The sequence below is a fragment of the Squalius cephalus genome (assembly GCF_949319135.1).
Source record: "Squalius cephalus genome assembly, chromosome: 8".
Lineage (NCBI taxonomy): Eukaryota > Metazoa > Chordata > Actinopteri > Cypriniformes > Leuciscidae > Squalius > Squalius cephalus.
Genome location: NC_137129.1, coordinates 45324519 through 45351077, shown reverse-complemented (window position 1 = coordinate 45351077; position 26559 = coordinate 45324519). Strand labels below are relative to the sequence as shown.

Genomic DNA, 26559 nt, shown 5'->3' with positions numbered 1-26559 from the left:
AGTTTATCTACATTACACACCGGTCAAATAAGACTTTGGCGGGACGAAAAAACCGCTTTGGCGGCCGCCAAAAAAAAAAATCTTCGATCGGGTCAGTCTCACAAGTGCGCCTAAATATCTTTTCATGATCGCACACAGACATATTTAGACGCAAATGCGAGTGAAATGGTCGCACTGTAGAGCCCTAACGTTACCGTGGCGGCAAAATTTTTGCCGTGGCGGGCCGCCATTAACTAATCAACATAGAGGAAACACTGTTATAATTATAATAATATAAAGTAATATCAAATGATATAATATAAAATTATATACAATTACTTAAAGTTAATTATTATTCTAAAATAAAAAACTTATTTATAAAAATTAATTTATAACAACTAATTTCCATGTTGTGCACACACATACTTGTTTATACTGTAAAGGAACTAATTATATATGATGTTACATATATAATATATATACGTTTTATGTATAAAAAATATGATATGTTACACATTTTTATATATATATTATACAAATATAATTAAACCTAAAAATAATGATAAAAATTATGAAATTATAATAATAATGTATTATATTATGATATTTTATCATATAATTTTAAAGATTATTATAATAATTTTTTATTATAAAAAATCTACTATTCATAAAAGATTTAAATATTTAATTTACATAACACTCATTTCCATGTTGCACACTCCATCTTTGAGTTAAGGTGAGCGGGTCTTAAACTCCACCAGCGCTGCTCCGGTCACAACTCAAAACTCTGTTTAAAAACACTCGAAGAGGCGCATGTGTGCTAAACATCCATGAAGACACTGAGACACTGCCCCCCTGTGGAGAATCTGTGAACACAAGCAAATGATTACAAGACTTCAAGTGCAGAGAAGGAAGTGAATGTGATGTGTCCCTGTAGAGACGGGCGACCCCTGAGTGACGACGAGATCGCCGGGATGCTGATCGGCCTGTTGTTGGCGGGTCAGCACACGTCCTCCACCACCAGCGCATGGATGGGCTTCTTCCTGGCGCGGGACAGAGCAATGCAGGAGCGCTGCTATAATGAACAGAAGACCGTGTGCGGAGAAGACCTTCCTCCTCTACACTACGACCAGGTGATGCTCTGCTTTAGTGCTGTCAGTCATCAATACTCATCAAAACATTAAAGGATAATTCCGGTATTTAGCACTTTGAGTCTCTTTTCTGGTTTGTTTTGGATGAACTAGAGTGGTGGACACAGAAATGTTGACGATGGGTCCTGTCTCGACTCTTTGACTGGTTCAGAATCGCCTTTGACCGCTTCAGAGCGGCTGGCTACGGGCATGCACGAACATGTCCTTAAAATAACCCTTAACGTTCGTTCTCAAACCTGTGCAACTCACCGAGTGGTTAGTGGTGTTCGTTGATGATTAAAACAAGTAGCGTAGCGAAATACAGTTTCTGTCGTGTTTTATTTGGCATTTTGTAAAATCCCATTGATTTCTGTTGGAGGACTCATTGCTCGTTGATATTACTGCGCTTCAGACTCAAATATCCAGCGGAAGTTTATACGCGGTTGTGAGGAATCTGAAAAAATAGTTCCACTATAGCAAATAACACGGATTGAAATCATACATTGCGCCGATATATTTGTTTTTAGTCATCAACGAGCACCACTAACCACTCGGTTTTGAAAACGAACGTTAAAGGGACAGTTCGGCCAAAAATGATATTAAACCCATGATTTACTCGCCCTCAAGCCGTTCGAGATGCATATGTCAATCTTTTTTCAGACGAACACATTTTCAGTTATTTTAGAAAATGTCTTAGATCTTTCAGTGGTTATAATGTGAAGCTATGGGGTCCACCTCCTTCAAGTCCCAAAATGTGCATGCATCCTTCACAAAAGTAATCCATCCGGCTCCAGGGGGATAAACGAAGGCCTTCTGAGGGTAATCCGTGCGGTTTTGTCATAAAAATATACATATTTAAAACTTTATAAATGAAAATATCTTGCTTCCGGCAACGGTCGACGCGCGTTCACGGCAGATGGATGCCGGCGTATGATGTAGGACGTAGCGTTTGATTTAGCTGTACTTCGTTCTACGTCACGGCGCTTCCTACGCTACGTCCTACATCATACGCCGGCATCCATCTGCCGTGAACGCACGTCGACCGTTGCCGGAAGCAAGATATTTTCATTTATAAAGTTTTAAATATGTATATTTTTACGACAAAACCGCACGGATTACCCCCAGAAGGCCTTCGTTTATCCCCCTGGAGCCGGATGGATTACTTTTGTGAAGGATGCATGCACATTTTGGGACTTGAAGGAGGTGGACCCCATAACTTCACATTATAACCACTGAAAGATCTAAGACAATTACCGTATTTTCCGGACTATAAGTCGCACTTTTTTTCATAGTTTGGCTGGTCCTGCGACTTATAGTCAGGTGCGACTTATATATCAAAATTAATTCAGACTGAGATGAACCAAGAGAAAACATTACCGTCTACAGCCGCGAGGGGGCGCTCTAGTTGGCGGAGTTGTTCAGAAGCGACACGGATGATGAAGAAAATGATGAGGAATGAGATCGCGGGAGCTTGGTGAACTTGTACTGGTAACTTGCTTGTTGGACTCGCTGGCTTATGTTAATTTAGCTTATTCAGCCTCCTAGATATTTGTTCTTTATGCTATTGTGTAGCTGAATAACGTGTGCGGTGCGTGTGCGGTGCATATGCTGTGCAGGAGCAGCACGCGCTAAAGTGCTTTCACATAAGCTGCGTTTGCAGTGCGTAACTGACCCGCGGCTGTAACCCCAAACACATTGTATTTCAAATCCAGAAGTTATCAGCAAATTTTATTTAAAAAAAAAGACAAAGATTTTTGTCAGCATTGCGATTCTCTTTATACGTATACTCTTTAATAGACGTATTCACGTTTAAACACAATTTAAACAAACTATTATTCAATGCATTACTTCTATATAATTATATATTAAGTTGCTCAAGCAAGTGGTAAAATATTTAACCATGCACTTATATTAAAATCGCATACATTTTAAATTAAAACTTAAAATTGACAAAAACAGCAGACTCATACCCTTTCTTTTGCATAATTTAAATCTTTCTACAATAAATCTTGCATGTCACAAATAACTTGTTTTTCCACCTCCACGAATGAGACGAGTGTTGTTCATTATGTCGCCTTGTTGAAGTAAATTGTAGTTTTCCTTGATTTACCAACGCTTGAAGTAAAAAGATGACTGTGAAAAATAGTAGGCTAGTATTTAATTAAATGCATTTATGATGAAATTACTACATTTTCATGTCAATCTGGTCAATCTGTATTCATTTTGACCACAAACCGTGTGCTGTCACTTTAATTCAGCGCGTGCAGCACAGCAAAAATAGACTCGGTGTGGAAACGATCGCTGCACTGCTGTATACGCACCGCTCCTGAAACGGATCGACGGACTGCAACCGCGTGCATTGTGAAAGCTCTGACCTGTTAACAAGGGTACGGAAAAATATACGCACTACAAACGGAGTATGTGTGAAACGGGCGTTAATGTGTTACGTTAACATACTGGACACCTATTCAGCCTGTTGTTCTGTGTGCTACTGTGTAGTTGAATAACTTGCCTTTCCTGATTAAATGTCTGTTCTTGGTCTTGGATTTTGTGAAATAAATTTCTAAATAAATGCGACTTATAGTCCAGTGCGACTTATATATGTTTTTTTTCACTTCATTAGGCATTTTTTGACTGATGCGACTTATACTCCGGAGCGACTTATAGTCCGAAAAATACGGGTACTAAAATAACTGAAAATGTGTTCGTCTGAAAAAAGATTGACATATGCATCTCGAACGGCTTGAGGGCGAGTAAATCATGGGTTTAATATCATTTTTGGCCGAACTGTCCCTTTAACGTTCGTTTTCAAAACCGAGTGGTTAGTGGTGCTCGTTGATGACTAAAAACAAATATATCGGCGCAATGTATGATTTCAATCCGTGTTATTTGCTATAGTGGAACTATTTTTTCAGATTCCTCACAACCGCGTATAAACTTCCGCTGGATATTTGAGTCTGAAGCGCAGTAATATCAACGAGCAATGAGTCCTCCAACAGAAATCAATGGGATTTTACAAAATGCCAAATAAAACACGACAGAAACTGTATTTCGCTACGCTACTTGTTTTTACTCATCAACGAACACCACTAACCACTCGGTGAGTTGCACAGGTTTGAGAACGAACGTTAAGGGTTATTTTAAGGACATGTTCGTGCATGCCCGTAGACAGCCACTCTGAAGCGGTCAAAGGCGATTCTGAACCAGTCAAAGAGTCGAGACAGGACCCATCGTCAACATTTCTGTGTCCACCACTCTAGTTCATCCAGAACAAACCAGAAAAGAGACTCAAAGTGCTAAATACCGGAATTATCCTTTAAAGGGTTAGTTCACCCAAAAATGAAGATTCTGTCAGTAATTACTCTCCCTCATGTTGTTCCAACCCCATAAGACTTTTGTTCATCTTCAGGACACAAATTAAGATATTTCTGATGAAATCTGAGAGCGGTCTCACTCCTCCATAGGCTGATGGGTAATCGAGATCTGCCATCCCAGAAAAGTTAGTAAAGACACTTTGAGAAACACAGAAGAAAATGAAGAGTTGAACAAAGTCGTTATTTTTGTTTTTATTCCCGTCGCTTGATAAACTTAAGGTTGAGCCACTGTAGACTCTTGGACTATTTTAAACATCGTCTCTTTACTAACTTTCTGGGCCGGCAAGTTTCGATCCAATTGAAGTCTATGGAGGAGTGAGACCGCTCTCAGATTCCATCAGAAACATCTTCATTTGTTGGAACAACATGAGGGTGGGTGATTACCAACAGAATTTTCCTTTTTGGGTGAACTAACCATTCTCTGTGACAGTCATCGAGATAAATGGCACAAGAAACACCGACATTATTGTGGTTGGCCTTGCACAGGCAGACCGCTCTAATCATGTCACAATCTAGTATGTGTTTCACTGTGGTGTGGTTGGAAAGTCTGACAGAAAAGACTGGAAACAGCTGATAGGAACAAAACGAGCATCAGAGAAGCACTGCATGTCCGTCCAAACTCGGGATTCTGTTCATATTTATGCAACTAACAACTTTAAAACAAAAATCAACGTTAAATATCACGGTTATTCCGACATATTTTCCATACTTGTCCAGACTCAACCTCTCTGTAGATTTGTCAGACCACATTTATCATAAATAAACCATAATCAAATGATATATACAGCATTATATTTTTGTATAGAGTACAGTAATCTCTAAATATATATTTTTGTTTTGGTTTTCTCGAAGTGATAACGTGCGCTTGCATGATGGGAAGAGATCTGTCTGCACATACACGTTGGTTTTGGTGAAATTCAAAAGAGATTTGCTCATGGTAACGACAAACATAATGAGAATGTGCACCTTGAATTCATTCAGCCGTGTTCAACGGTCACTAAATGATCGCTGAACTAAAGAAAATTAAATAATTTGACTAATTGTTTTAATCCGTTTGAATGAATGAATCAATGGCTCACTCATAAAGACTTCACTTGTTTCATTACTGGATGATGAATCAGCGTTTTTGAACAAATCTTTTGAATTTAAAGGGATACTCCACTTTTTTTGGAAATAGGCTCATTTTACGACTCCCCCAGAGTTAAACAGTTGAGTTTTACCGTTTTCGAATCCATTCAGCCGAACTCCGGGTCTGGCGGTACCACTTTTAGCATAGCTTAGCATAGATCATTGAATCGGACAAGACGTACCATGGCTCCAGCAGGCGTAATGATATGACGCAGCGCCTGAAAATAATGGACCCTATAGTCTACCGAGCTGGGGACTATTTTCAGGCGCTGCGTCATATCATTACGCCTGCTGGACCCATGGTATTGTCCGATTCAATGATCTATGCTAAGCTATGCTAAAAGTGGTACCGCCAGACTCGGAGATCGGCTGAATGGATTCGAAAACGGCAAAACTCAACTGTTTAACTCTGGGGGAGTTGTAAAATGAGCCTATTTCCAAAAAAAGTGGAGTATCCCTTTAATGACAAATACACATTATTATAACAGTCACTTGTCGCCACCTACTGGTGTAACAGTGTAATCGATACAATCTTTATTTGAAGCATCAAGTTACTTGTAAAAGCTGATTTACTCTATTCTGATCACTACCGTAGACATCAGTGTTTATATCCGAACTATAAACTTTTGCCGATCATGTGTTCGGAGCGTTTCCGATTGACGGCCAGCCGAACGGTGCATCTAAAGAACTTAAAAAACTATTTCGATTTTTAATTCCGAATTTGCTCATCACCATATAAGAGGAGTATTCAAGCAGCTGTACAGAGTGCGTGGATTTTATTTTTTATGTATTTTTGAATAAAGTGACCCAGATGCTAAAGAACTGTCCTGGTCTCTCGCAGCTGAAAGACTTGAGTTTGCTGGACCGCTGTCTGAAGGAGACGCTGCGGCTGCGACCCCCCATAATGACCATGATGAGGATGGCCAGGACGCCTCAGGTACGAGCATTACTGAGATTCAGGGTGTGAAACTATCACTAATGCGGGTAAGAATCAACAGTGGCGGGTTATGCTGTCAAATCACGAGCCAATTTGGCGGGTTATTATCTGGGGGAAGTTCGTATTAGACAAATCTGCACAGATTTAGTGCAAATATTTGTGAGTCATCATGATGTGTGGTGTTCGGGTCATTTTGACCCGGAGAAGATTTTCTTTTTCCCGAAAACACTAGTTAATGTTATCGCTTTGGACTGAAACTTAGTGACTTTGTTCACAAATGGTATAACTACTTCTCACCTTTGGGTTATTTTTTGTCACCTTTGGGGGTTTCGTCACCTTGTTACACTTGTGTTCTTCCCGGTCAAAAATGACCGGACTACAAAAAATAGCTTATAAATCACTTGTTATGTTGTATTATCACCCAATATTGGATTCAATCTTTTTATCAACTTGTTCTCTTTCAATTAGGACTGGTTTTATATTTCTATTTGCATCTGATTAATCGTAGGCCTCATTTATTTGAGAGTATATTTTCTGATGTTCTGTGTACAGTATTGATCTGTCTAAAACACATTTATGGTGATGAGGATGAAAGAGGAAGAGAGGAGATGCTGGATGACAGGATTTAGTTTGAATAACAAAATGAATGTATGAAATCCAAATTTTATAAAAAAAAATTGACTTAGTAAACGTAGGGTTTTTTTTGGCTAGTAGAAGTTCTGAATGGCCGGTAACTTAATTTAGTAGCCAAATTGGCTGGTGAGTGAAAAGGTGAATTTGAAGCCCTGCTGGTATTAAAGCCATGAGATGCTCTGGACTGACCTGCGTGTTTCTGCTTCCTCCACAGAGAGTCGGTGAATACATCATCCCGCCGGGACACCAGGTGTGTGTGTCTCCGACAGTGAACCACCGTCTTCGGGACACCTGGGAAGAGCGAGAGGAGTTTAACCCGGACCGATACTTACACGACAACCCTGCAGCCGGAGAGAAGTTCGCTTACATCCCGTTTGGAGCAGGTGAGATATCGTTGATAACCGTTAACGTGAACATATCGTTAACGTGAATGGACAGGCCGTTTAACCCTCATCTTTCCCTCGCGGGTCAAAATGACCAGAAGCCCTAAAATTATACTTCATTTTTATTTTATTTTTGTCCTGAAAGCTGATTTTATTTCATTTTGATCATATTTTTTAATGCAATTTTTAATTTTTTTAATATTATTTTATTTACCTTTAAGTTACTAGGTTTGATCAATAAATAGTAAATAAATAAGTAGTAATTTAAGCACATTCCTCACATTCTTTCAACTTAAAATCAAAATAACTCACTATTTCATGCATAAACCCTTTTAATTCAGCTCTAAATATCTTACATTGGGAGTCTTTGCCGACCTCTCGTAAAAAAAAAATATTTATATAACATGAATTTCATGACATGATATTTTATGTATAAATGGTAAAATGCATACAATATGTCAAAGTGCCCATCTTGATGAGTATTCACATAACACACAGTCAGTTTCGTCTTAACCTTCTGGTGCTGTTCGGTCAGTTTTGCCTGAAAATTTTTACGTTTTGTCTTTTTGATTTTTTTACTTTATTGGAATGTTACAAAACTTGGTAAAGGTTTCGGCACTTGCTGTGTGAACACACACACAGCAATCATGGACATGATTCGAAAAGGTTAAATGGTCCTGAAAAAAACAGTCATACTTGTATAGTCCGTGTTGTATGAGCGCATTGGAAATAAATGGGATGCGAATTTCATCTAGTGGAAGCGTTTGGTAAAACGTGTTTAGGAAAATATATCTCTCATAAAATTTGTATTAGTGGTATTTGTGCATTTTTCATATTTTCAACATTTTCTCAAGTTCACTTTTTTAAAACTTTTTTTTCACTTCAGCAATAATCGGCCAAGTGTCGTCTTTAAAATGAGATCAAACTAAAGTCTGTGATCCAAATATTCAAGATTTATGACAGTTAAAGTTAGAAAGTTAAAGGATTAGTTCACCTCAAAATGAAAATTTCCTCACCCCAATGCCATCCAAGATGTCCATGTCTTTCTTTCTTCAGTGGAAAATAAATGAAGTTTTTTGAGGAGAACATTTCAGGATTTTTCTCCACACAATGGAGTTCAATGGCAATCAGAATGTTGAAGTTCAAATCAATGCCGTTTCAAAGGGCTCTGCACGATCCCAGCTGAGGAATAGGGCCTTATCTGGTGAAACGATCAGTCATTTTTCCCCCCCCAAAAAAAAAAATGGGTTAGGGTTAGGGTTAGGGTAGGGTTATACTTTTTAACCACAATTGTTCGTCTTGTGTTGGTCTGCGACGCGCCACGCATTGCGTCATCACGCTGGAAAGGTCACGAAAAAAAAGAAGAAAATAATCATAATAAATTAAAACAAAGATGTCGAACGATTTTGAAGTTTGAGGAGAAAATGAGATGGAATTTTTCGCCCTTCCTTCCTTTCTGAACCGGAGTCAAATAACTTAGAAAGATGACGTGACTCGTGACCTTTCCAACGTGATGACGTAATATGTGGCGCGTCGCAGACCAGCACAAGACAAACAATTGTGGTTAAAAAGTACATATTGTCATATTTTGTCAAAACACATATTGTCAGAAAGGTCTGAGTCCATATTTTGTGACAGAAGTGATATTTGGACAGAAATGTATTAATTTGTTACGGCAGAATGCATACAATTAAATTAAATGGAATTCAATGTCACCCGGTGGCTATGTCTGGTATTACGCCTAAACAAAATCTCATGGGAACTTAAAGGAGAACTCGGCAACTCTAGCGAACTCTAGTCACTTCTTCGCTGATTTTCCCTTTTGTTGTCGCATGTTTTCCCCTCGAGCTCCCCCTACAGCTGTGGGGGGGGCGTATATTTCACAACACGGACGTAAAAAACTCACTTGCGGCGGCCTCCTCCCCCTCTCTACCGCTGCTCATGTGCGTTTGTTATGATCGGAGCAAGCCAACTGTATCGTGTGGAGCTATGTCTACCAAGGTGGGTAATCTGGTAATACATCATACATGCGTGTGTGTTTATGTCGAATTGCCGCAAAGCAATTCGTGTTTCGCGCTCGCGCTCGTTCTCGTTCTCGCTTCTCACGAGACTTCCAATTTCTGTCTTACCGGGACGGCAGTCCCCAAGTTGCAAGGTTGGTTTTCCACCTGGGAACGCTGGGGGGAGCAGGGAAAGTCATCAATATCACCAGAACAGGTTGTTTAACCATCCAAATGATTTCTAGACAGTTTTATTAAGTTAAAAAAGTTACCAAGTTCTCCTTTAAATTTTTGTGATTTTAGACTTCAAACTTAGAACACAACTTCGTTAGATATATGGCTTTTATTTTATAGTAATTCTATAGTAAAAATATTTTGTAAAATATATATTTTATATAAAAGAAAAAATATTAAATAAATTATATTTGATTTAATGTAAATTTAAACTTCCATAACTTTTTCATACTTTAATTTTTTGAAGTGCTTTCACTTCAGCAATAATCTGCTATTTTTTCCCTTTCTTTCAAGCTTTTGACTAATTCAAGCATTCTTGAATTACAACCATTTAAGCTTGAATAGTGCATTTTAATGTCCATTCTCAAAAAGGGGTTAAAGGTTTACTGCTGCCTCAGACTCAATCTACCGTGACTATATACTGGTATCATGATATAAGTTAAGGATTGATGTGAAATGTGTTTGTGTGTCACATTAATGTCAGCAGAACCACAGTAAAACCTTCAATGAAGGCACGGCTGAGATGTTAACAGTGCTTGTGATCTTTCACAGGTCGTCATCGTTGCATTGGAGAAAACTTCGCCTACGTGCAGATAAAAACAATCTGGTCGACGTTGCTGAGACTGTACGACTTTGATCTGGTTGACGGACAATTTCCTGCTGTGAACTATACCACCATGATCCACACACCGTACAACCCTGTGATCAGATTCACACGGAGGAACACACAACCACAGCAGTGACGACAAATTCTCAGTTCTTCAGTTTCTCAGTACAAACGTTGAGTTGGTTAACATTCATCAGATTCTGCATGTTGACTGATTTAGTCTGCCGCCTCTTACTCAGATCTTAAACATTGTGTTTTTTATTTAATAAAACAACAAAATTCAAATAAAAACTTTTATTTTACCCAAACTGAACTGCACTGCCCATATACTCAATGACGCACTTTCAGAAACCACGAATGTTGGCATAGACACATTTGCAATCACACTAGATTTCCAAAATATTGTTGTCTAAATGTAATTGTCTTTAATTGTACCATTTTGCCCAGCATAGTATAAAAACAAAACTCACTGTTCCCTGTTAACGTACTTTTTAGCATGCAAATGCAATGAAAAAGTAGAGAAGTTATTTATTTCTTCTTCTCTTTGATAGAAACTGAATTCACCACTGTCGGTCACGACATCATTCTACAGACTAACCACACAAGCTCTACTTCTGCAGCGTGAAACCACACAAAAACTCCTGCCTATATTTCTAACTTTACTGTGCATTTATCAATAATTGTTCTTTCCTATTCCTACTTACCTATTTCTTTCCTGTTCTACCTCAAAAACACAAACTAACACATCCAAGGTTGCCTAGTTTAAGTTAATGCATTCATTATTCATGCAGTCCAAACACAAAAGGATTAAGTTAACTTTCATTTTACAAACATAAGCAGAGTGAACGTAATACAATTAAATGCAAAAGACATTTAAATAAAAATTGGATTTAGGTTCATTCAGTAATATTAAAAAATATTTTTTTCGTCAGTTGTTATTTGTAGGTTATCATTTTTTCCGTGTTTCATCTGTGGTGAATGTGATGCAAAGCTGTGGGAGGGATTAAGAGCTGAGAAGATCTGTTGTACATCTATCACTCATTGACAATTGCGGCATTTTTTGCTGTATTTCTGGAGTATAAAGCAAAAGGCAAAGAACTTGTACTGGGATTGTAACGAAAGATGATTTAATACTGTGGGATTATCTGACAGAACATCACAGGTGAGTCTCAATAAGTTCTTATGTAGCTCCTCATTTAATACTAAAACCTTAATGCCCATTTAATGTGAATAAACTGAATCTGCTTTGAATCCACATCACTTTAAACATCAGATATATATAAAAATAATAATTACTGTAATAAATGAATACTTATTCAGCAAGGATACACTGGTCAAATGTGACAATAAATACACTTATAATGTAACAAAAGATGAATAAATTTTGCTTTTTTGAAATTTATATTCATCAAAGAATCCTGAAAGAATGTATGTCATGGTTTCCAAAAAAATATGAAGCAGCAAAAACAGTTTTCAACATTGATAATAATCAGAAATGTTTCTTGAGCAGCAAATCCGCATATTAGAATGATTTCTGAAGGATCATGTCAGATACGGTGGCACTACCACCTGGTTTGGTAGTATCAACATAATAAATAATTATCAATGATAATATTAATTATTAATATTACATGTTATTTCACCGTAGCTTGAGGGTATGTTTACATGACAACAATGTAGTAAAAATGGAAGAGTTTTATCTTTGTACAGATGACAACATTATAGACCACAGGCCAATGGTTTCCTTGTAAAGAAAGACTACGCGCCTGCGCACATATGCATTCTTCTACAGATCATTTGCCCACGAACGGTCATGTCTATAGGCTAAAAACGTAATACACATGTGCATGCCGGTATCGTTTTCAAAAGTTTGGTTTTCAGACCACCAAAATGGCATTGTAAATGAACGGCCAAAACTCATAAAAAGTTTTCAGTTTTTAGTTGAAAACGGTGTCGTGTAAACAGGCCCTGAGATGCGGATGCAAATTTATTTTCATTACTAAAACATTAATTATCTGTAAAAACTGTAACTTTTATAGAGTACAATATAAATACTTTGAGTTAGAACTCCACTCTTATTCAAATTTGTCTTCCATATAGCATCATATATTTGTAGATCATGATAACCACAAGCATTGCACCTCAGAACCATAGTAAAAAAAAGTAGTCTAACTATATCGTGTCTGTGGTATTTGTAATAACCCCCCCCCCCCCCCCCCCAAAAAAAAACAAAAAAAAACAGTAGCCTAAACAGAATAAGAACTAAACCTAGAAAGAAACAAAATAGGGTTTAAGAAAACTGAAGCAAACGTTTGGAACTTGACTAGAGTTAAAACAGGAACAAAAGAAACTTGGAAAATTTTGATTTATCAAAACTAGAAAAACTAAATCTAGCACTGTCTGACAAGATATGCAAGCAACACATAAACACAATGAACCAGCAGAGTCATTAGGAAAAGAAGCACTGAGCACATGAGGAACAGGTGAACACACAAGCAAAGGACAAGACAAGGATGAAACAAGGGGGCACGGTAAATGGAAATGAGGAGGCGGGACAAGGCTGGAGGAGGAGCACATGGCCAACACATACAGAGACAAAACCATGTGCTCAGACAAGACAAGCAAAGAAACATTGAACAGAGACCAGATAGACAAGGCAGGACCCTGACAGTAACCCCCAACAGACGCCTCCAGGTATCCACACTGGGCAAAGGAGTCAAATGGGGTAATAACTGGGACAGGGTGTTAACATTGGAGTCCCATAACAGCCAGGGAACACAAGACGTGGGACTGGGAGATAGGAATCAGTCCAGCAGGATAGCTTGAAACTGCCCAGGGAAGTGCTGGCATTGGAGGATTATGTTGGCCAGGCAACATCGAGGGCGGGATGGGAACCCGATTAGTGACACCACTACAGATCGGGGCCCGCTTCACAGGTGGAGAACAGATTCAGGGACCATAACTGCACTGGCGGGTAATGAGGGTAGCTTTGTCGACTTCTGGACCGACGTGACGTCAGGCACAGCTTCAGAGGCTCCATTAGACTTAGAAGACAGAGCATGCTGAAGACTTCTTCTCACCCCAGAGTCCGTCGAGTCCGCTCAAGTCACCCCAGAGTCCGTCGAGTCCGCTCAAGTCACCCCAGAGTCCGTCGAGTCCGCTCAATTCACCCCAGAGTCAGTCGAGTCCGCTCAATTCACCCCAGAGTCAGTCGAGTCCGCTCAATTCACCCCAGAGTCAGTCGAGTCCGCTCAATTCACCCCAGAGTCCGTCGAGTCCGCTCAAGTCACCCCAGAGTCCGTCGAGTCCGCTCAAGTCACCCCAGAGTCCGTCGAGTCCGCTCAAGTCACCCCAGAGTCCGTCGAGTCCGCTCAATTCACCCCAGAGTCAGTCGAGTCCGCTCAATTCACCCCAGAGTCAGTCGAGTCCGCTCAATTCACCCCAGAGTCCGTCGAGTCCGCTCAAGTCACCCCAGAGTCCGTCGAGTCCGCTCAAGTCACCCCAGAGTCCGTCGAGTCCGCTCAAGTCACCCCAGAGTCCGTCGAGTCCGCTTAATTCACCCCAGAATCCGCTCAAGTCACCCCAGAGTCCGTCGAGTCCGCTCAATTCACCCCAGAATCCGCTCAAGTCACCCCAGAGTCCGTCGAGTCCGCTCAATTCACCCCAGAGTACGTCGAGTCCGCTCAATTCACCCCAGAATCCGCTCAAGTCACCCCAGAGTCAGTCAGGGTGAATTGAGCGGACTCGACTGACTCTGGGGTGACTTGAGCGGATTCTGGGGTGAATTGAGCGGGCTCGAGCGGACTCGACTCCAAAGTCCTCAGTTGCTCCATCTCCCACTGCGGCAGTGGATCATCCAGACAGACAGAGGGGCCTGAAGAACTGGATAAGAGGAGCACATGGCCAACACAAACAGAGACAGAGCCATGTGCTCAGACACAAGACAAACAAAGAAATGTTGAACAGAGACATGGACAGGACCCTGACAATAACATAATACAATTCAATATGTATTTGCCACATTTCTGCCACAATACCATGATTACAGTTAGTGTTACTACAGTAAATCCATAGTAAATTTGTGGGTTGAAAAGCATTCTAACTGGATTGATGTACATGGCGCAGTGTTTCCCCTGTTTTACGAATTAGTGTTGAGAATATCAGCACAGTTTTATCTGACTTAGAGACATTTGTGGCTGGCATCGGAGAACTCTGCACCGAACTCGAACAAGGTTCAAACAAGCAGCAATATTTCGCTCCGCTATTGGTGTGTTTGCCATTTATGTTTCTTAAGTGCAACAGTAATGTCTAAATGTATAATTTAGTACATCATTTAGTGTTCCATTTGTAGTCGTACTGAAAGCACCAATGGATAATTCACCTCAGATCTTGAAGTAAAAAAAATGGAAAACAAGAACGTTCAAACTGTCAACTCAGTGTGTAACCCAGAGTTCTCAAACCGGTTCCACGGAGGGCCTAGTGTATGCAGGTTTTTGGTCTTTCCCTTCAATTAGTGCCCAATTAAGACCTAGACTACCAGGTGAGGGGAGATCTTAACCAATTAGTGACCTACAGTCATCTACAGTCATATACCTACGGCATCTCTCTTTGGCTCTCAACGAAGGCGGTCGCATTTTCTTCCCCTCCTGTCCCTTATCTCCCCTGCTTTGCTGCTCTCGTCTCGTCTACTGTCTTGTATGTACTTTGAGAGACTCTCTCTACACTGCTCTACAAACTAAGAAATTATGGATTTGATCAACTGGTCTCTCAACGCAATTGACACCATCTTCTCGACGAGAAGCTTGGGTTCAGGGGAACCTAACTGCCCTGCCGGGACGTTCGCAGCTGGCTACACGATGGAGGCGTGGGAGAAGTGGCGGGTCGTGTGTCTGGCGGCTCTTTCCGTGGAGGACATTGAAGATATCTACCTATTCGGAACCATGATAACAGGTTTTCTGCTGTTTGGATTAGGCATTGCCCTGGTTTATCGAGGAATTAAGAAGACGGTGACAGCTGTCCAAAACCCCACAAGGCTGCCCGTGATGATTGAAGCAGTGGGCAGAGCTGTCAGCACTCAGACTGTGAATATGAACCACTATATGGATAACATCATGGAGAAGCTCACAGCTTTGGAAAGGAAAGTGGATCGTCTCGAAGACCAAGATGGACCAGGAGCTGTGTAAATTGGAATGCGGCTACTCGTCCAGAGACCAAACAACCCCAATCTTATCTGCTTTCGGCCCCCCTCTATCAGCAGTGGCCTTGGCCGAGGCCTGCTGTTGGAACAACAACTCCTCCGGATGAGCACTGCAGCAAGACGCTCTTGCGTTCCTTCCCCCACTCCCCACAGACACCTGCTGATTGTTGACTCTGTCTGGGACCTGACCAAGGTTGTCTCCATGGCAACTGCTGTGTATCGCTATGACATCCTGCGGACTGAGGCACCTAGATTAGGATGCCAGGCGTAGCGACTCTCCAGGCCTACACATACACAAACTCTTACATATATACAGATATGCAATCACCCCCCCCCACCCCCAATCCCTCGCCTTCGATGCTTTGTACCACCAGTCTGACAGGCGGGTCTGTGACCAGCGCCGAGAATGGCTGCAGGACCGGATGGCTGCTTGCCTGTGCTGGGTTACCTCCATCCCCCACTCCCCTCCCCTGTTGCAAGTCTTGTGTGTTCATGTTGTGTACTGATTATGTGCAAATGTTGCTGAGGTGTTTTTTACTGTTCCCAAACTGTACTCCTTACAGGAGCATAGTCTGGGGGTTGCCTTTTTTTCTCCTCACCTCTCCTCATGTTATGCTGTATTTTTTTCCTCAATGCTCTGTCTTCCTGTCCTGTCTACCCCCTTGTCATATTGTATGTATGTTTTGTATGGACAGGTTGATGGCTAATTTCGCTGGTACTTGTGACTAGTGACAATAAAGGATACTACTACTACTACTACTCAATCAGTTTGGTTCAAGGTAAAAGAGAAAACCTGCATACACTAGGCCCTCCGTGGAACCGGTTTTAGACCACTGGTGTAACCTGTAGTAACCTTGCTTAAGTGCAAGATTTTGTCTTAAACACATCCAATTTGTTGATCTCCATATAAGCAGATCAGCTGTTTTTAATTACTTCATGGCCAATAATACATTAAAACACACACACACACACACACTCAAAAGTAACCCTAAAAAGTTCCATTAAAAAAACACTTGTAAGGATGTGAAAAAATGTGTTTTATTGCCCATTTTTGGTCCTAATTAAAGCAATAAAAAATCATTGCCACCTGGGTTATATCTGTGTCCTTGAAACCATGTGCCCTTAAGTAGCCTTTCATGGGTTATGAAAAAAAAAATCTTCCTAAGATATGAATTATCGAGCTAATCAGAGCAGTTATGACACAAATCTAGAAATATATTTAAAAACCAGCACTTACTCATGCTCTCTCCACAGAAGGTCAAAGATGGAGTCCCAAAACTCCTCCAGATCCTGTAAGAACCTCTTCATCGCAGTGGTTTTGATGACACTTTTCTCAGCAATATTCTACATGTATCATGAGCCGTCAGTAAACTGGTTAAACTGTCCAGCCGTTCCCAAACATGATGTCTGCGGAAACATCTGCATCAATGCTCTTAAGACGCCAAATCAAATCCAAATAGTGAACAACACCTGTATGGTGAACTTCACCTCTCTCAGACACCAGTTAACACAAACAGAAGCGGCTTCATCGCAGGGAGGCGATCTAGACACCATTCTCCTGATCTGGATGTGGCCTTTTGGGCAACAGTTTGATTTAGGACTCTGTAGTTCAATGTACGACATCCACGGCTGCCACTTGACAGTCGACAAGAGTCAGTTTAACAAAGCACATGGCGTTTTATTTCATCACAGAGACATCTATGGGGACTTGTCCAACATGCCGAAACTGCCACGACCTCCATTCCAGAAATGGGTCTGGATGAACATGGAATCTCCTAGAAACTCAGGACAGCGGTCAAATCTAAACAATCTGTTTAATCTGACCACGACTTACAGACAAGATTCAGACATCATGGTCCCTTACGGGCGAATCTCAGAGAACACTGGTGGAAAGAAACATGATGAAATCCTGCATAAGAATAAACTTGTTTGCTGGATTGTAAGTAACTGGAACTCAGACTTTAAGCGTTCAAAATACTATGCAAAGTTAAAAGAACACATTAGTATAGAAACCTACGGAAATCACTTCAACAGGCGCATTAGTAATCAAGCTTATTCAGATGTGGTGTCCAGCTGTAAATTCTACCTGTCCTTTGAGAACTCTATCCATAAAGACTACATTACAGAAAAACTGTTCAACCCTCTATCTCTCGGCACTGTTCCCGTGGTCCTCGGCCCACCCAGGAAGAACTATGAGGAATTCATACCAGGAAGTGCCTTTATCCATGTGGATGACTTCAACTCCCCCAAAGAGCTAGCTGAACATCTTAAGCTTCTGGACCAAAATGATAATTTGTACAGGCAATTCTTCACCTGGAGGGAACATTTTGTAGCAAGAGCAAGCATCTTTGGTCCTGAGCAGGCCTGTCATGCTTGTGATCATATCAGAAGAAACAAGGACTATAGAGTAGTTAATGATCTTAACAGCTGGTACTGGGGTTGACAACTGATGTACAGACTTCAGTCACAGATGCCTTTTCCGTCATGGACGAAAACTTGGCTGTGAGGGATACACTGTAAAAAAAGTAATTGAGCAACGTTTTTTTTTTTAAACAAAGAAAACAGATGCTTGATTTTGAGTTCTAGTTCTGGCAATAAATTCTTGATTTCTTGACCAGCATAATTTAGCAAAATTAAAAATAAATAAAATAATGTTTTAAACTATGTTTTACTTATGATATAAAAATTTAGATTAAAAATGACATTCTCATTAATGGTTTGCACTGCACAACATGCACTGCACAACATCAGGAAAATCAGGCCTTTCCTAACTGAGCATGCAACACAACTTCTCGTCCAGGCCCTGGTCATCTCTAGGCTTGACTACTGCAATGCTCTTCTGGCTGGACTTCCATCATGTGCAACTAAACCTCTACAACTGATTCAGAATGCTGCAGCTCGTCTTGTCTTCAACGAGCCCAAAAGGGCCCACGTCACTCCTCTGTTCATCTCTCTGCATTGGCTACCACTCGCTGCTCACATCAAGTTCAAGGCATTAACGCTTGCTTACAGATCTATCACAGGCTCAGCTCCCTCCTACTTTCACTCACTCCTACGAGTCTACATCCCTACCAGACGCCTACGATCAGTCAACTCCTACTTTCACTCATTCTACGAGTCTACGTCCCTACCAGAAGCCTACGATCGGTCAACTCCTACTTTCACTCACTCCTACGAGTCTACATCCCTACCAGAAGCCTACGATCGGTCAACTCCTACTTTCACTCACTCCTACGAGTCTACGTCCCTACCAGAAGCCTACGATCGGTCAACGAGCGACGTCTTGTGGTTCCATCACAGAAAGCTACAAAATCACTTTCCAGAACATTCTCATTCACAGTTCCGTGCTGGTGGAACGCTCTCGCCACCCTCATCCGGAACGCAGAATCCCTGACAACATTCAGAAGACAGCTGGAAACCCATCTCTTCCGTGAGCACTTAACCTAAAAAAAAAAAGACTAAACCTTTCCTTTAAACCCTTGCTTATCGTGCTTTTGCTACTCTGAACAATGCCTGAACTTCGCATTTTGAGCACTTCTTGCATTGTTTTTTGCCTCTTCACGATGACTCGCTTAATTTAGTCCTAATTTGTAAGTCGCTTTGGACAAAAGCGTCTGCTAAATGACTAAATGTAAATGTAATGGAGTTAAACACTTTTTGCATGAAATCATTACTGAGAAGTTACACAAAAAAAAAGTATATTCATGTAGCAGGGTGAAGTGTACCCTTGTTGTTCATTAGTCAGTGTCATGCGAAACGTTGAACCTATCAGTAGTCTGGTGTCGTAGTATAAAATGGGGGAACTTTTGTTGTCTGGGATGCGTTGTCATCCGTACCACCCCTTTACGGAAGTTCATCATTTATGAATGGGATAGATTTGGAGTGCCGTCTCTGCTTTGTGCTGCTGTGCACAGGCTGCCCCGGGTTTTGAGTTCATCGAGCAACCGGCTGCATGTTGAGATCAGGGGGGCAGTGTTCTGGAAAACATTGAAGCTTCCCCGGGCGCCGCCATTGATTAGCGGACCATCACCTGCTGTTAGCATTCCATTGACTCCCATTCATTTTGGCGTCACTTTGACAGCGAATAACTTTACATCTGGCGTTTAAAGACTCCATTTGTCCATTATTTATTTCTAAAGAAACACGACAATGTATAAAAGGCTCCATTACCTTGTAGCTTACATTATGGCCCCGTAGAAGAAGTTTTTGTAAAAATAGGCTAACGATTGCGTCATAACCACGCGACTCTCTGTCGCACAGTAGAGAGATTACCGTATGGACAGGGGGAGAAGCTCGCGGGCAATCGGGGGGACGTGGAGGCAAAATGACAAAATAATTAATCAGCATACTTAGCAAAAGTTGCTCCTGCTTCTAGCTCATGGACAGCTCCTACTCACACTCTCCGTCTCTGCAAGTTTCGGAAGGGAATGATTCAGATTTCTCTTGGCACAGCTACTAGAAGACGGGTCTGTTATAGGGGACAACTTAGTTTGAATAAACGAGCAGACATTGATTAGCTACTTTTTAGACAACTAGCAGTGAATGTGCTTTCCATTAAATGAATCACACACAGTAAACAAATCCTTAACAAAAACCTCCTATGTCACTATGGAAAATTAATCGCCTAAATTATAAAAATAAAATCAATATTTGTGTAGTGTTCAATGTTGCTATCGATAGAGATACGCGAATGGGGTAGCCTATTATTTCATCCGCAACCGCATCACAAAACTCATCATCCGCACTAACGTTTTTTGACCAAATTTCAAAGCCGCACCCGCCCGCCATCCGCTGATTGTTTTGCGGTCTATGGACAATGCAATTCTCTGCTGATGCGAGCCGCAAGAAAGCCCTTGTCTGTTCTAGAAAGGATGCAGCAAAGATATTTAATGCTGCTAACATATGAGGCATAGGCCTACGCTGATTTTCATTAATTTACGATGAGCTCTAGTTTACAAAGCAATGCAAGTGAACGCGGCGCACCGGCGCCTCCATGTCACAGTTATTATATTGTCTGCTATATTTGCTTTTTATTTATTAAATACATGCAATTAGTTGATGAAACATTTATTAAAATTAAGATACAATTTGTACAAAACGAAATTCGCTTTAAAGAAAGGCTTTCTACAAAGCAAAACTTAATGAAGTGGTAAAAATCATGTCTGACGATTTACAAAACAAAACTTCAAATGATTAGCGGTCGGTCAGGGGGTATTTGGCAAAGAATCAAATACAGTTGGAAACGACGTAGACCATTAAAAACAGACTGTTAACAATCGTTTTTAATTAGTATTTAAACATTCTCTATGATAAAAAATGTTTGTAAAAAATATTTTAATAACACGGTTTTGGCGGTTATAGAGTTCTAATGACGGTGTTCAACTATAACCGCCTGTCTCACGGTTATATAATAACCGTCACACCCCTACTGGGAACATTTCCTGGTTGAGTACACAATCAAGGGTTTCATCACCGTATTATGGGACAGGACGCGCGTCTATCGATCTAATGCACTGCTGCCTTGCCTGGGCTTATTCCGGTCGACTTTTGTTAGAGTAGACTTTTTACAACTTTGGGCCCTCGCTCGTCAGGTGTGCGGGTTGATTGTGGGCCTGTCTGTTTGTTTTATTTTCTTTGGTTTAATGTTCTTGGTTTGTGTTGTGCATTGTAATCGTTGTTATTTCTCTTTTTGCTTTATTTAGTGCTTGTTTTCGTGTGCACAGGATGTGATGTCATTGATTTTGTAGATTTAAAATTTAATTTGAGTTACAAAGTATGATTTTGTAACCCCCCCCCCCTTTCAACTTTCTTTTGTGTTTGTTGTTTTGTATTTATCATTTTTTTGTATCTTGTTGTTTTGTAAAGTATTGTTTCTTTTATTTTAATTTTGTTGCTTTTCGACATGTGAATATTGTGCCCTTGAAATGTTAATGTTGTTTTCATAATGAGCAGCTCTATGTCACAGTCTTATATAGGTTTTTTTTATAGCCTACAAAGCAAACTGCAATGAAGGAAACATTTTGCAAAACAAAAAATGTAAGATTAAACCATTCTTTTCAAAGCAAATTTGTCAGTTCGACATTATAAATAAATGATTTACATACATTTGTTTTGTGCATACATGAAGGCCTACTGAATTATCCTTGTTGCTCTTGTCATGAAAGTAAAGTTTGCTTTTACTGGAATGCTATTATTTGTGGGTGTCTGTCCTATCTGAAACTCTGCTATTGAGATCAATGGAAATACTAATGCAAAACTGCATAGCTCTCTCCGAGTAGCATAAACCTCCCTGCAACGCTCAAACCACAGAGAGTGTGTGTGTGTGTGTGTGTTGCTGATCAGTAGTTTTTTTTTTGCCACTTCAACTAAGGCATAAGGACTTGTGTTCACACCGCGGTTAGGTCAAGGTTGCCAGCTCTCATGCATTTGCCGTGAGATAAGCTTTCAGGCTCTCACTCTGCCTTAGTAAGTCTCACGCCAAATCGCCAACCCTGCTTTTTATGTGAAGCAAAGTCTCAGCTTTCAAATTTTGTACGTTTTAATACGAAATTCATACCGTTTTGGTGCACTTAATGTGGCATAACAGATCGCTGTAGCGTCTCAGTCAAATGGGTGGTTGATTATGATTTCACATTTCTAATTCAGCATAAGTGTGCATTGATTATTACGTCGAAGACATTTACAGTATCATTTTATTCTGGGAGATTGATGGAGAGGCAACATTAATGTTAATGTTTTTCTTGTATTTAACCGTCAGGGATTATTTACTTATTGGTGTCACGGTTGATGAATTCATTGACTCTTCCTTGCGTGTTGTGTGTGTGTGTGTGTATGAGCGTGTGGGCGTGGTCGCTGATTATTCTCCGGGATAATCAGCGGCAGGTGATCCTCATTCCCAGTGGCTATTTATACTCACCGTGTGCGCTTTGTGTTTGTCAGATCGTTGTTTTGTGGATGTTCCCCGTTCAGTTACAGTTCCTCGTCTCCTTGTGTTTCCAGCCTGAGTTCCGGTTGGATGTTCGTCATTGCAGATTGTCTTCACTCTTCACGTCTTGTCTTCACCGGGAATTCACCTCACTCATCTGACCTTGCTACCCTGAGTTACCCACGCAAGCCTGAGTTACCCACGCAAGCCTGCGTTACCGACGCACCCTGAGCTCTCTCTGAGGATCGTGAGAATCTTCTGCATCGCACCCTGAGTTTCCCGGAGGACCGTGAGAATTCTGCATTGACTGTGTCTGTTCCCGGTTTCTTTCTACACGCTCTACAAGTCTGGATATATTGTCTAATAAACTCCAGTTTTACTTGCTATTGTCTCCTCGATTACTTGCCGTCACAATTGGTCACACTCAGACTCATTGGTGGTCAGTGACAATACACATTAACTATTTTTTAATTAAATAAATGTTCTATATTTTAGTTCAATGATATTTATTTAATAATATGAGGAGATCGTTTGGTACCAAATACTATTTGTGCAATAATTATGGTCCATTAATGACAACTTAAAATAATATATTTTAATGTTTTTAAAAGAAGATCTTCTGCTCAACAACACTCAAAAAAATAACTCAAAAAATAAATAATGGAAAGGATTTCCACATGATTAACTTGCTTTATTTCAGCATTATGCAATTCTGTTATTCCAATTTAATGTACTTACGTTGGGTCAACTTAATTTATTAAGGTTGATTCAACTTATTTGCTATGGTTGGACACAGCTTAATTTAATAGTGTCAGCCCAACTAATTTGCAATGCTTTGGACCAACTAATTTACTTAATTTGCATTCAACTTATGTGTTTGTTATTTTCATTCATCCATTAATATTTCATTTATTTTAGTAACACAATTAAATTGAAAGACTATAGCTAGCTATTTGCTAGCAGTAGCACATATTAACATCTTTAATGATAAGATTCACATGCTCCTTCAACCAAAGCAGTTAAAAGTAACCAAATCAGTCCACAGCCAAACAGAATGCTCCACACTTCTCCACAATGGTAACCCACTGTAATATAAATGGTTCTAATAATTCCAATGTAATTGAACATTAAACACAATTACACACTATCAAGTCTTACCCTTTTCTCATTTTCTCAAAAACCCCCATAAAATAACACTTAATTTTAACATTTATTCTCTCTTAATTCAACCATATGCAAAGCATGCTGGGAACTAACAAGCACCGTCCAGTTTCAGTTAACGCAACACAAATCATTCATGTAATCCAACACAAATGGATTAAGTAAACTTAAATTTTACATATTAAGCAGATTGAACACAATCAAATTAAGTTAGGGCAAAATGGCAGTTGGCGTCGCACTATACTGCCACCCTCTGGATGTAAGAATTTTTTACTTAACATAAATGGTTTGTGTTTAGACAACACGTTAGGATTTTGTACTGTTAAGTTGAGACATAATTACGTGGAAAAAAACATTTCAAGTCAACAAACACAATTATTATAAGTAAACTAAATATAAATATATTATGTAAAGTGCACAACCTTCCTAGTTCATTTTTTTGAGTGAAGGCTGCATTTATTTGATAAAAAAAAAAAAAAAACAGTAATATTGTGAAATATTATGACAATTTAAAATGACTGTTTTCTATTTTAATATATTTTAAACTGTAATTTATTCCTGTGATCAAAGCAGAATTTTCGTGCATCCTCGCTCATGACTCCTCTGGAAGCTCTTTCACTCCTCGTTCCTCTTTCCTCGCAGTGCACTTAGAGAATTGAGATGTCCTTGAAGATGGCCGAGTGCGATCAGTTTCTGGGTCACAGGCTGGAGGACGGAGGAGGGAAGAAACGAGGAGGGATTTTGAGAAACACCCACTGTCTTCAAACAAGTGTGAGGCTTTGAGAAATGAGGTCATATGTAGGCTATATTATGAGAAAATGAAAGTGTTTTTTTTTTCATATTAGATGTATGTAAACCTGTTGTGAGAGACTGATTGTGAAACCTTTAAAACAGCTTAATGGGGCACTTTAGAGATGCAATGGTAAAATCAAAGTGCGGACCATTACAACATATGACAATTTTGCATTTTGGAACATTATTTGACCCATATTTTGACATTTTATTTTAACAAAAGTTATTTGAAACATTAGACACTTTTAATTGCATGTAATATGTTTATCATGTATTTAAAACCACTTTTGTAAATTTAATTTGATTCAAAAGCATATTTATAGTTGATGCATAACATGTCAACATTAAGGTCTGTTTGAAAATATGTATGCTTTGGAAAGAGTTGATGTTATTCCCACATAGCAAATTTTTTCTGGCCCAGCTCCGGGCCACACAATCACTTTTCCCTCGGCCCAAGTACCGCAAAGAATGACGGCCCTGAAGTGGCCCAGAACTGGATTAAAGACAAGGGTCACACATGGGTTATAACTGGCCCGAATCTCAGCCAGTTAGTCACCCTTTAACCAGAAACCCCAAAACTGAGCCATAACCCAGCCTAATTTTACCCAAACCATGTGAACAAATAAGGCACAAGAAATTTCAGTTCTCAAAAATAGTTTATTTAACAATAGGCACAAGCCAATAATAATAAATTATTATTTTCTATTTTTTTAGTACATTCAAAGCTTAACATCTTATTACCACCTCAAAGTGCATTTAATTTCAAAATGTTCTGGTCTGTCTTAAAGGATTAGTTCACTTTAAAAAAAACTTTTGCTGATAATTTACTCACCCCCATGTCATCCAAGATGTCCATGTCTTTCTTTCTTCAGTCGAAAAGAAATTAAGGTTTTTGATGAAAACATTCCAGGATTTTTCTCCATATAATGGACTTCAATTACATATTTTAAAATAAACTTATTTGGAATATATATATATATATATATATATATATAAAATTTAGTAAGTTTTAACATTATTTTGTGTTGCTTAAACTAAAGAGTATGGAAAACTTATTTTCTATTATGTATGTGAAATTAAGTTTTTTTTATTAGAAATTCATAAAAACAAATTAAAATAAATAATTAAAAAAATTTAATAATAATAATAATATTTATTTTCATATTAGGAAAATGTATATTTTGTTCAGGTCAAATGGATTTTGGAATTTTTAAATGATTATTGAATTTTGTGAACACTGCTGAAAACTAAATGCTATATTTATTAATGATTTATCATTTTTTCTGGACATAGCTTTTTTCACTGACTCATAAGTCAATTCATATTATTATTATTGTTATTAATTATTAAAATCATTACATCTCTTTCGTAGTTTTGATAACTGCACCATCCATGGACAACACTTTAAACTGTTTTATTTCTCCCGTGAAAAATTGTGGTGGTGGGGGGGACAATCCTTGAATATATAGTAGCGGCCTAAATACTTATAATTGTCCAGTACACAAAGTATGGCCCATAATCGCTATACTGATCTGGGCCACACACCTCCCATGCACAATCGGCCCAAATGTTGTCTGCCGTCATGCAGTGCCATCATTGCCACACATGGCCCACAGTTGGCTGACATGATGCATGCCAGTGCCGGCAACACGCCAGCAGTGCCATGATGAGGCCACATTTGGGCCAAGTCTGTTTGCTATGTGGGTTTCGAATATTGTCGCTTTTATACAGCCTGAAAGATATAGTGGATTTGCTTTTTTTAATGACCCTATAAGTTTTATGTATGTGGCCGCGCAAATGTGTTCACTATACAAAACTCAAACCCAACCAAACATCTAAAAGGGATTCTTTATTTCCGACCGCGTATGAGAAAGACGCGTGTCTGGGGTTTCCGTTTGTGGGCAGGTATATAAACAAAATCTATACAGCAAGTAACAACAGGAAAAAGCAAAAAAACACTTTCAAACAGTTCGCCACGTACGGTGTGAATCACAATGTTCCACAAATGTATAAAGAAACAAACCAAAATAAAAGATAAGTCACACTTCCGTATCTTCTTCCCCTCAGTAAGTCCTCTCT

The 26559-nt window shown here is 39.6% G+C and overlaps 2 protein-coding genes across 2 annotated transcripts in view; both read left to right on the top strand.

Moving 5' to 3' along the window:
* The window catches only part of cyp51 (cytochrome P450, family 51), a 21202-nt gene extending 9867 nt beyond the window's left edge, over positions 1-11335 (top strand). Inside the window, exons 7-10 of the mRNA XM_079879890.1 lie at positions 917-1112; positions 6453-6548; positions 7396-7564; positions 10351-11335. Of these exons, the coding sequence (XP_079736016.1) occupies positions 917-1112; positions 6453-6548; positions 7396-7564; positions 10351-10541 (652 nt within the window). The 3' untranslated portion in view covers positions 10542-11335. The remainder of the gene's footprint in view (positions 1-916; positions 1113-6452; positions 6549-7395; positions 7565-10350) is intronic.
* A 205-nt stretch (positions 11336-11540) lies between these two features.
* LOC307163412 (4-galactosyl-N-acetylglucosaminide 3-alpha-L-fucosyltransferase 9-like) lies at positions 11541-22905 on the top strand. Its single transcript, XM_079879436.1, has 2 exons — positions 11541-11567; positions 16860-22905. The coding sequence occupies exon 2, from the start codon at positions 16867-16869 to the stop codon at positions 18043-18045; it is 1179 nt and encodes a 392-aa protein (XP_079735562.1). The 5' UTR covers positions 11541-11567; positions 16860-16866; the 3' UTR covers positions 18046-22905.
* The last annotated feature ends 3654 nt before the right edge of the window (positions 22906-26559 follow it).